Below are 12,078 nucleotides of genomic sequence, written 5' to 3' on the forward strand. Positions count from 1 at the left end.
GGATTCACCAGAGAGAGTGGAGAACAGAACAGGCAGACTAACCAAAATACACTGCTGAGGGGAGCAGCGGGTGAGACGAGAGGTCTGCTTCTACTTCGCCATGTGGGTTCCTCCCTGGCGCACTGGGCAGCGAACTTATGATGCAGAGGCTTTGGATCGCTTCATAGTGCAGTGCTTAATCCCTTGCACCACCAGGGAAGCCCTAGTTAGGTTTTCTAGGAACAATAAACCAGTATTTCATCATTTTTAGTGACTTGGGCAAAATAAAATTAAAATTGCTTGGCTCAAGTAATTATGTAAAGATAATTTGTTCACAAAGTATTTGAAAGAAGTGTCATGTCTCTACCTTTGTAGATAAATGAGTTTTGAGATGAGGAATTCTTTGCAAATATTTCAAGTGTCAAGTTAAATCTAAGTATTGTTATTAAAAATTTTTAATTAGATTGGACTAATGCACTAGATTCATGCTTTCTGAACACAAAAGTTATAAAAATTTATTTTTAAAGAAGATTCAGTTATGCTTGCAGGAATTAGGGTCTAGGCAGAAGTTTTGGGGGGGGTGAGAGGATTCACCAAAGACAGCAGGGAGCAGAACAGGCAGATTAACTGAAATATACTGCTGAGGGGAGCAGCGGGCGATACAGGAGACATCTCCTGCACCATGTGGGTTAGCTCCCTGACCAGGGATCGAACTGCAGTGGCTAGTGATCGCTTGATAGCGCTGACTTTAACACCTGAACCCCCAGGGAGGTCTAGTAATAAAAAGTTTGAATTTGTTAAAAAATAATATTTTTGTATGAAAAGAAACTTCCTGCAGACATTTAGTACCAATTTTTTATAATCAGATAAAGGAAAATTAAATATCCCTCAGTTTCCCTAAGGATTTCTTCTGTTGCACAACACTTATCCACTTTTTACATACTAAATGTATAATTTTAAAGTTGGACTAATAAGAATTTTGGGAAGGGGAAGAATTTTTAGTTTAATATTCCAAATCCTTCCTCAGATTCACCTTATTTGCTGACTTTGCTCTAACAGAAAATTTGCAACTATAAACCTCACAATGAAATAATAATGTGGGGTTGATTTTAAAATAAATGTTTAAAGTATATACATTAATCAGTCTAAAAACTTTAAATAAAATATGCAAGTGTATATGTCCTTAGAGTTCTGTATGTGCTGGGCTTGCAAAAGAATTGAACTTGCCTTTGGCTAGAGACTTGCTAGAAGAAAAGAAAAAAAAAAAAACACAAAAAGAGATGGCTAGTTCAAAGTCCAGACTCTTGGTTTTCTGAGTGTAAAATGAATAGGGTACTAGAAGATTGCCACTATTTTCAGCCATACTTAGATAGTGATTCTTTGTGTAGATTATTCATCAGTGTTGTTCCACCTGACAGGAGGAAAGGCCAGACTTACAGAATGTTCATTTATAACAGAGCTACATTGATGCTTCAGGCAACTTCCTGAGTTAGTGTTCTATCACAGAAAGCCTTATCAGTTCACTAATTCTAGTTAAGCTGTCAAGATAATGTGATTGTGTTTAATTTTGTAAGGTATGCAACAGAAATTTCCTTCCTCGTTGTCAGTTTTTCACTGTTTTGATTATGGGCCAAAAAATTTAAAAAAACATGTAGATTGTTGGAGGGTCTGCTAGTTTTTGTAATGTTTGGTCCATATTAACAGAAAAAGGTGAACCCAGATTTGCAAGTAGAGGTAAAGCCCAGTATTCGAGCAAGAAAAATTCAAGAAGAGAAAATGAGGAAGCAAATGCAGAAAGAGGAGTATTGGCGAAGACGGGAAGAAGAGGAACGCTGGAGAATGGAAATGAGGTAATACTTTTCATTCTTAGCATGATAATGAAAAGTTCAGCCTTTGTACAAAAACTTGGTTATTGTGAGTATGTGACTCCCTTTCACAGCAACCCAAATTTAGTTGATATACTTTTTGTCATTTTTTAGGGAAGATGCTAGGTCTTCCTGAATGCATTAAATTGCCTAAGATGCATTCAAATTATTGGCTGTTAACAACAGTATTTGTGTATTTTGTGGTAGATGGTGTCTTATATATGTTTAATATGCAAAGAAACAGGTAAATACCACAAATGGCTCCATTTAAAACAAGCAAAATAAAATACTATATTTCATAATAAAAGTCCCCAAATATAAGATTAAAACACTAATACTATTTTTTTATTTTAAAGAACATCTATAGAAACAAGACTAGGGAAGAAGAAATAACATATCTTCCAGAGCTATATTAATGTTTAGTTTTATTGTAACACTGACTAATCTTTAAATGGTGCACTGCAGTGGATTTTAATATATTCACAGCATAATACAACCATCACCACAATTCTGGAACATTTTCACCACCCTGAAAGAATCCGTTAGCATTAACTCTTATTTTCTTCCTCCTCCCTCCTCTATCCCTAGGCAACCTGTAACATACTTTTTATCTCTAGAGATTTGCTTCTTCTGGAGATTTCATACAGTATGTGGTCTTTTGTATCTGGTTATTCACCTGGCATAATGTTTTCAAGACTCATGAATGTTGTAGCATGTGTAAATTCTTTGTTCCTTTTGGACCTCCCTGGTAGCCTAGGGGTTAAGTCTCAGTGCTACCACCTGAAAGGCCTACCTCCATGGCCTGAGTTTGATCCCCCAGCCATGGAGCTAGACCGTACGGCACAAGAACCCCTCTCCTGTTTCCCTTGCTGTTCCTCTTCGCAGTGTATTTCAGTAGGTCCCCCTGGTCTGCACCCCCGTTCTCCTGCCTACACACCCCTCCTCCACCCGGCACCTCTGGCCTGCATCCCAGTTCTTCTGAGCAAGGATAAATACATGAAATCTTTTTTAAAAAATTCTTTGTTCCTTTTTGTGACTTAGTAATAGTCCATTATATGCATGTAACGCCTTTTGTTTATCCATTCATCAACTAACAGACATTTGTATTGCTTCTACTTAGGTTATCATGAATACTTCTGTGTTTGTGTACAAGTTTTTGAATTATAATTTCAAAAATACGAACAGAAGCATAATGTACACATACTTTATACCCCACTTTTTATATTTACATATCAATGTTTTAATAGAGTAGGGGTTATTTTTTTTCCATGATAGTGTAATATTCTCTTATTGCAGATAAAAAAATTTTCTTTCTATCCAATCTCATTCTTAGATACTTAAGTTGCTTCCAGCCTTTTCCTGTTGTAACAAATACATTGATTATCTTCAAGATAATGTTATTGCATAAATCATGATTAGTTGCTAATAGTAAAACCCCAGCAATGGAAATAAGTATTGAAGTTTCCAAAGAACTTTTTTTTTTTCAAAGATTGATTTATGCATACAAGAGCTGGTGTACAGGCCAGAGGTGTGGGGGCTTAGAGGATTCACCAGAGACAGAGTGAGGAACAGAACAGGCAGATTGACCAAAGTACACTGCTGAGGGGAGCGGCGGGCGAGTCAGGAGAGATCTGGTGAGCCATGTGGGTTTCCCTGGCCTGCCAGGTATCGAACTTGTGCTGCAGAGGCTGCAGATAGCTTATAGATTGCGTTTTGACCCCTTGCGCCACCAGGGAGGCCCCTCCAAAGAACTTTTGCTTGTGTGGATTATAGTTTTCAAGATTTACTATAGAAATTAAGACTGAGGTGTTTAAGTATTTATGAATTTTTTAAGTTATTAATGTTTAAGTATAATGTTGATTATTTTTGTTACAGTTAGTATAACTTATTAATGTTTTATTGAGATACAGAATTATTCACTAAATAATTTTTTTCTCCTCTAAAAAGGAGAAAGAATGACATTCTGTATTAGCAAATATTAATGCCTGGCTAAGGAGAAGGTAGCGTACTCATTATCTGCTTCTTTGTTTAGTATGTTGTGAAAGCACACATTGCCACTGCACTCCACTGTACACTAATAAAAGAATTAGTAGGAGAGAAAATAATAATGTCTTAGTATGACTATGAAAATAATTTACACATCATGAATCCCTTGAAGGCATCTCTGGGGCTCATAGATCACACTTAAAGAGAGAACTGCTGTTGTAAATTACTAAAATCTCTGTCAATGAGAGTGAAATGTGAGAGCCTTTAAAAATATATATTTATTTTATTTGTTTGTTTGTTTATTTATTTATTTATGCGTACAACAACTGGGGTCCAAGCCAGAGGTGTGAGGGGTGAGAGAATTCACCAGAGACAGAGCGGGGAACAGAACAGGCAGATCTTCTGAAATACACTGCTGAGGGGAGCAGCAGGCAAGACAGGAGAGGTCTGCTGTGCCATGTGGCTTAGCTCCCTGGCTGGGGATCAAATTCAGGCTACAGTTGCTGGTTGTAGTTTGATAGCACTGAAATTTTAACCTCTATGCCATCAAGATGGCCCAAGAGCCATTTTTGTTTCAGTTTGAATTCTTTGATTTGATGGCAGATTGAATTTTTATTTCGTGTTTGACCACTTAAATTTCTATAATAAATGGCCTATTCATTTTTTTTTATTTACCTCTTATTGATTCTTAGACACTCCTTATTTTAGCAATTAACCCATTAACATAATAATTTTAGGTAGTTTTTGCTGTTTTTAAGTATCAGTGTTTTTTGATAATTATTTAAATCTTATCGGTCTCATTTTTGAAGTTTCTACCTCTGTAATATATAGAAAATGCTTGTCTATATCTAGATTATATAATTATTTCCTCTTTCACTGATACTTGATTTATTCAAAGCACTTCTGTGTGTCAGGGATTGTATTAGGCACTAAGTATGAATTGGTAAGCAATGAATAAAGGTCTCTGCCTTCACTTAACAATTTAAGTTTAGTAGTAAGAGTTAGCTATTAGAAACTGTCATAAACATAGATTCAGACTGTTTTTATTTATCTCCTAAGGCCTTAATAACAGGAAAGAAGTGTGTTCTTATTTGGACAACCTAGTAAAAATTTTCTCATTCCCAGCCTGAGGAAATAGATAATTTCTGCAGTGCTACTTGAGAAACGTGCTTTTTTCTTAGGTTTTGTAATAAACAAATGTATCTTATAAACCCTTTTGCCGCTAAAATTTACTTTAGAGACGTGATTTCTCTTGGGAGTTAATGGTATTCTAGTTTGAAACTGTAATTCAGGATAGAACTGAAAGAATGAGATAGTGAAAAATATTGAACAAAATGTTGACCTTTAAAGCTGAGGCTACGTACTGGCTCTCCATAGTCCCCATGGTCCAAGGTCAGCTGCAGGTGTTAACATTTTTAGTGTAAATGGCATTTTAAAAATAAAAATAAAATTTATTTAAAAAAATATAAAATCGGAACCAACATTCAAAGACCATGAGGTTTCACAAACATTCTGATGACCTCAGCAACACATTCTGTATTCCCTTGTAGTAATTAACAAGAACTGACACGGTGCTGTTGTCTCTAGAACTTGTACTTTCTGCTTCAACATAGCACTCATCAGTTTGAGACTGAACTGAATGGGAGTTGACAATCATTGCCTTGCGCTGTTGTTTTTCCTTTTAGTAGAGAAATGTCTTTGCCTCTTCCTATCATAAATGGGGAAATAAAAGCAGTCTTAAAAGGTTGTACTGATGAACGTGCTAGAGAACACATTTTATTGAAGTTGTGTGGAAAATTCCTAATTGTATGTTTTGGATCTTCCCCTTAGATCATTGGTCTGGCCACTGTTACTATGCATTTCAGTTTACAATTTCTCTTGAAAGAGGGAGAGTTTGGGGGCCTCACTGGTGGTACAAGGGGTTAAGTCGCAGCATTCTGAAGCTATCCGCAGCCACTGCAGCACAAGTTTGATCCCGGCCAGGGAGCTACCCACATAGTGCACCAGACCTCTCCTGTCTCGCCTGCTGCTCCCCTCAGCAGTGTATTTCAGTGGATCCACCTGTTCTGCTCCTCACTCTGTCTCTGGTGAATCCTCTCACACACACACACCCACCTCTGGCCTGTACCCCAGTTCTTGTATGCATAAATAAAAAATCTTTTTTTAAAAAAAAAATGTTTGGAAGAAATCCTGAGTTTCTTTTTAAAGATTTATTTATTTATACATATAAGAGCTGGGGTCTAGGCCAGAGGTGTGGGGGGTGAGAGGATTCACCAGAGACAGAATGGAGAACAGAACAGATGAATTGACTGAAATACACTGCTGAGGGGAGCAGCAGGAGAGGTCTGCTGTGCCATGTGGGTCAGCTCCCGGCTCGACTGGGGATCCAACTTGTGCTGCAGAGGCCTGGGACAGCATCACAGTGCTGTGCTTAACCCCTTCTACCACTAGGGAGGCCCCAACCCTGAGATTTCTGATGGTAGCATTTTTTACTTTGTCCTTAGGCTATCAAGTTTAGCTCTGCTTTTCTTTGTTTTCTCACTTTGTCTTTTCAGTTAGAGTCACTTAAATGAAAGCAAATAAAATCAGACCTAGTAGTGGATAAAAAGGTGTTAGCTAGATTGATTTGAGGTGTTTTGATTTAATTGCCTTTGTTTTTTTAAAGATTTATTTATTTATTTATATAAGCACTGGGTACAGTCAGAAGCGCTGGAGGGTGATAGAATTCGCCAGAGCCAGAGCGGGGAACAGAATAGGCAGACCGATGAAATACACTGCTGAGGGGAGCAGCGGGCGCAGCAGAAGAGGTCTCTCGTGCCATGTGGGACCCTTGCCGGCAGCTGGGGATCGAACCTGCGCTGCAGAGGCTGTGGGCAGCTTAGCAGTCCAGCACTGAACCACTGTGCCACCGGGGGAGGCCCTGATTTAATTGCTTTTATGTCATTGATACACAGCTCTTGGTTGTATTTTCTCATAGATTTTTTTTTTTTAAAGATGTGTTTATTTATACAAGAACGGGATACAGGCCAGATATGTGGGAGGGTGAGAGGATTCACCAGAGACAGAGCGGGGAGCAGAACAGGCAGCTGACTGAAATACACTGCTGAGGGGAGCAGCAGGCAAGACAGGAGAGGTCTGCTGTGCCATGTGGGTGTATCTGCAGCTGGCTGGGATCAAACCCGCACTGCAGAGGCTGCGGACAGCTTCACAGCGCTGCGCTCAACCTGCTGGCGCCACTCGGGAGGCCCTTCCTCATAGGTTTATAATAGTCTCTATGTTTCAGACGATATGAAGAGGACATGTACTGGAGAAGAATGGAGGAAGAACAGCATCATTGGGATGATCGCCGCCGAATGCCTGATGGAGGTTATCCTCATGGTCCCCCAGGCCCATTAGGGCTTCTGGGAGTCCGACCAGGCATGCCTCCTCAGCCACAGGGGCCTGCAGTGAGTATCTGTTTTGTTTATATAGGGGTAAAAGTATACCACCGGTTAAGAAATAGAAGATAACTGCTTGAAGTGCTAACTTTACACTTTTTTTTTTTTTAAAGATGTATTTATTTATGCAAGAGCTGGGGTGTTAGGCCAAAGGTGCTGGGGGGCAGTGAGAGGATTCACCAGAGACAGAGTGGAGAGCAGAACAGGCGGATCCACTGAAATACACTGCTGAGGGGAGCTGCGGGCGAGACAGAAGAGGTCTGCTGCACCATGTGGGTCACCTCCAAGGCAGGCCAGGGAATCCAACTCGTGCTGCAGAGGCTGCCGATAGCTTCTCAGTGCTGTGCTTATTAACCCCTTGCACCACCAGGGAGGCCCCCAAAACAAAAAATACTTAGAATCACTGTTTTTTTTGTTTGTTTGTTTTGTTTTTTGGTTTTTTAAGATTTATTTATTTAATTTTTTGTTTATACAAGCACTGGGTACAGTCAGAAGCGCGGGAGGGTAAGAGAATTCACCAGAGTCAGAGCAGGGAGCAGAGCAGGCAGAAGGACCGAAGTACACTGCTGAGGGGAGCAGCGGGCGGCAGGAGAGGTCTGCGCGCCATGTGGGACCCTCCTCCGGTGGCCAGGGAGCAGCCGGGGATTGAACTGGCACTGCAGAGGCTGCGGGCAGCTTCGCAACCTAGTGCTCAACCGCTGCGCCATTGGGGAGGCCCTAGAATCACTGGTCTTTAAAGTAAAAAGTGTTTTTATAACCTTTGATGATGTGTATTACAGATTTACTTGTTTTGAGGCTAAGCATGTGTATGTTACATATGCTTGACCCATACACCCATATTCTTTATTGTGCACTCATTTTAGAAGCACAGGCTTTAGAAGGTCAAAATTTGAAGTAGGAAAAAATGTTAAATTACTGGTAATGCAAAGAATAATTCTACAGGAACGTCAGTTGCCTTCAAAATTAGTCGTTTCTGCCTATTTAAACTTTTTCGTGGTTTTTATTTTTGTTTTTACTGTAATGGAGTAAAGGAGAATATTTTAAATGAATGCTATGCACATTTTACTTTCTCATTGGAAAGATATGATAGAAATACACAGTTAAAAAATGATAGCTTTTGTTCAAGCAGCATTTTTTCTTAAATAACTTTTTTCTTTCTAGCCTTTACGTCGCCCTGACTCATCTGACGACCGTTATGTAATGACAAAACATGCTACCATTTACCCAACTGAAGAAGAGCTACAGGCAGTTCAGAAAATTGTTTCTATCACTGAACGTGCTTTAAAACTTGTTTCAGACAGTTTGTCTGAGCATGAGAAGAGTAAGAACAAAGAGGGAGATGATAAGAAAGAGGGAGGTAAAGACAGGTGTGTTTTCAAAGTTTTTACTTTGTGCATGCTTGGTTTTCCTTATGTTGCCTTCTTACACTTGAATAGAAGTTACAAAGCTTCAAAACTCTAGTTTGAGTCTACATGACTTCTTATGGTTGTGTTAGATTTTTAATGTATTCAACAGGTTTTTGCCAAAACGAGAAATGCACAGTTTACCAACACATAATACGCTCCAACTTTAAAATTTCACCCATTTTATTTACATTTATATAAAACTATTCTGAGTCTGATTTAAAGGCAGCCTTTGTAGTTTTCCAATTTCATTCCGCAGCTATTCAGTTTTCATTTGTTTCATCTGTCCTACATTCACTCTTTTCTCTTAATGCACTCACCATATGACATGAATAAATCAGTCTTTAGCAACATTTTTCATATCAGGTTTTGCATTATGATCTGGAACTTTTCATTTTCCCTTACCATTGGAAATATTTTTGTATTAAACATGATTCTTACTATTTTAATTTGTAAAATGAGACACAGAAGCATTAATGTTCTTTGCTTTGTGGTTGTCACTGTGAGAACAAGGACTTTTTTTTTCAATTTCTGTTTTTTATTTTTAAATAATTTTTTACTTATATCTTTTAAATCATTGTGTATTCCCAATAAAATTCCCACCACCAGTTCACCTGTAAACTATCACCATAGTCCCTTGTGCTCTTCTCTCCAGTTTTGACCCCTTTTCCTCCCCCTCCCTCACAGATTGTCTCTTATTTATGGTTGCCTGCTAGTTATATTATTGCTGTTGTTTTCCTTACCCCCTCATTTGGCTCCCCTATATTCCTCCTGTAAGTGAAACCAATCAGTATTTTTTCTTTTTCCTTCTGGTTTATTTCACTGAGCATGATCCCTTCAAGCTCCATCCATGTTGCTGCTAAAGGCATGAGTTTATCTTTTTTGATTGCTGAGTAATATTTCATTGTCTATATATACTACGTCTTCTTGATCCAGTCATCTGTTTTTGGGCATTTGGGTTGTTTCCATGTCTTACCTATTGTGAATAATGCTGCAGAAAACATCGGGATGTGGGTATCTTTTTGAATTAATATTTTTGTGTCCTTTGGGTAGATTCCTAGGAGTGGAATTGCAGGGTCATGTGGTAGTTTGAGGAACCTCCACACAGCTCTCCATAGTGGTTGAACCAGTTTGCCCTCCCACCAGCAGCGCAGTCAACATTTGTTGTTGCCTGCTTTTTTAATGTTTCATTCTCACTGGTGTAAGGTGGTATCACATTGTGGTTTTGATTTGCATTTCCCTGATTATAAGGGACATTGAACATTTTTTCACATACCTGTTGGCCGTTTGCATTTCCTCTTTGGAGAAGTGTCTTTAGCTCTTCTGACCATTTTTTGACTGGATTGTTTACTTTGAGAACAGGAACCTATTCATTCATAAATAAATATTTTTAAAAGTTGTCCATATTTCTTATCTAAATGAAAAGGATAGTTCTAAAAATATTGATACAAGTTGATGAAAATTTTAGTGGTACAAAAGTTACTTACCATTTTGTAGTTAGAGGTTATCATGGTTTTGGTTGAGAATGTTGTAATTTGATTTCACTGCAGAGCTTTAAAAGGAGTACTGCGAGTGGGAGTATTGGCAAAAGGATTACTTCTCCGAGGAGATAGAAATGTCAACCTTGTTCTGCTGTGCTCAGAGAAACCTTCAAAGACATTATTAAGCCGAATTGCAGAAAACCTACCCAAACAGCTTGCTGTAAGTATTATGGAAATGTTCATTTTTACCACTTGTCAGATTGGAAGGTTTTTGGCAGGACTAACTGTGCTTCAGCTTAAACCTTAAGTCAGCCTTTAACATTTTGGCTTGACTTTCCATGTTGAGTATTTTTGTTTGTGCAAATTGGTAGAACTACTTTCTACTGTGTCTTGTTAGGTTTTAGAAGTGCATATACTTTGGCATGAAGCCATCTTGCCAATTTATTTAAAAGTATAAAATTACAGCACATGTCCTTTTCCTGTTCTTTATTCTGAAATTTGAATCCTAAGAAAGAAGGTAGTTGTTCAGGACAGAGTGTTTTGTTGGTTCTTGTATTTTTAACACAGCTGGTGTATAGCAAGCTTAAATTTTAATTCATCAGCCTCTTGCCTATTTAGTTTAATGCATGTTTTTAACGAAATGTAATTAAATGAGTCTTTCTGATATGAATTTCTCCGAACTTACTGTAATTTTAGTTTTCTACATCTTGTGATGTTAGGATATATTCTATCTCTATCCAGCAAATCATGGCAATGTACAGTTAATAGACTATTGCCTTTTGGTTCTACAGAAATTTTTTTTTTAATTTGAATTTTTAAATATTTTATACATTAGCTTGTCAGAATCTCAGACTGGGTTTTAAAATGAAAATCCCTTGACAAATTTAATGTATGAAACTTATATCAAAACCTTTCAATTTAACTAGGCATTCTAAATCCCAGAATTGACATTTTACTGATGACATATGTTGTGCAGTATAAGTCAGAATAAATAGTGCTTGACGATAGCAGATAATAAAAGGCCTAGTGAATCTCACTGTTGAACTCAAGCACTGACAACTGTGGCACTACTTTTGTTTGCTTTACCATTGTTCTAGAGTCAAGTTTTATTGTGGATGAATCTTTTTATTTATTGGGGCCAGTAACTGGCATTGTGTCTATTTACCCTTCTTGAGGCTGCTGAGGCAATGAAGGACTAGAAGAAAAGGTTTGGAGATCTTTAAAGAATTATGTAATCTACAGGAAACATCTTGATGCTAGTTACGATGCTTAGTAAACTACAAGGCAGGAAATACTAATCCTAACAAAATTATTAGTAGCTACACAATTAAGCTTAAAGCAGAATACGCTTTCCAAATCAGTTTGTTCTCATAGTCCAAGTAGATAAACAACATGAATGGCGTTCACCACCATCCATTATACAGTCCTTTCTATGTATTTGCACTGTGTTAAGTACTTTATATATTTAATTAAGCCACTCTTCCAACATTACTGTAGGTTAAGTACAATTATTATCTTTGCTTTAGAGAAACAAGCATAAGAAAAGTTAATTAATTAGCTCATCTTTGTATCATTAGTAAAGTAGGAGAGCTAGGATTTCAGTAGATACTGTACTGGTACCAACACTATGTAATTTCTAGAGTCTTCATTGGTTTATATAAACTGGAGCTTTATTACATGTCTACCAAGTCACAGTGAAGCCTGGTTTTTCATGTTGACTAGGATTTCTGTACCCTGATGAAATTTAGATCTGTTGATTTCACAGTGTACAGTAGGAATAGTTGAATTGTGATGCCTGTTAGCTTCAGGTATCTTTTAATCTCATTTAAGTTCTGCAATTACAGGAGTATTTAACTACCCAGATACTATTTTGGAAAGTACAGTAATAATGTCAGTGTTTCTTTGTCTAAAAGTTTATTATCTGAGA

The 12,078-nt window shown here is 37.8% G+C and overlaps 1 protein-coding gene across 3 annotated transcripts in view; it reads left to right on the forward strand.

Annotated features, from left to right (window-relative positions):
* Positions 1 to 12,078, forward strand: part of ZFR (zinc finger RNA binding protein) — a 79,452-nt gene that overhangs the window by 42,770 nt on the left and 24,604 nt on the right. For all 3 annotated transcript variants that reach the window (XM_037530412.2, XM_054688297.1, XM_037530410.1), the window contains 4 exons: positions 1,684 to 1,829; positions 7,114 to 7,276; positions 8,429 to 8,634; positions 10,221 to 10,371. In XM_037530412.2, the coding sequence (XP_037386309.1) occupies positions 1,684 to 1,829; positions 7,114 to 7,276; positions 8,429 to 8,634; positions 10,221 to 10,371 (666 nt within the window). The remainder of the gene's footprint in view (positions 1 to 1,683; positions 1,830 to 7,113; positions 7,277 to 8,428; positions 8,635 to 10,220; positions 10,372 to 12,078) is intronic.

This window comes from Talpa occidentalis, unplaced genomic scaffold, assembly GCF_014898055.3.
Source record: "Talpa occidentalis isolate TD23 unplaced genomic scaffold, MPIMG_talOcc4v2.1 talOcc4.6, whole genome shotgun sequence".
Classification (NCBI taxonomy): domain Eukaryota; kingdom Metazoa; phylum Chordata; class Mammalia; order Eulipotyphla; family Talpidae; genus Talpa; species Talpa occidentalis.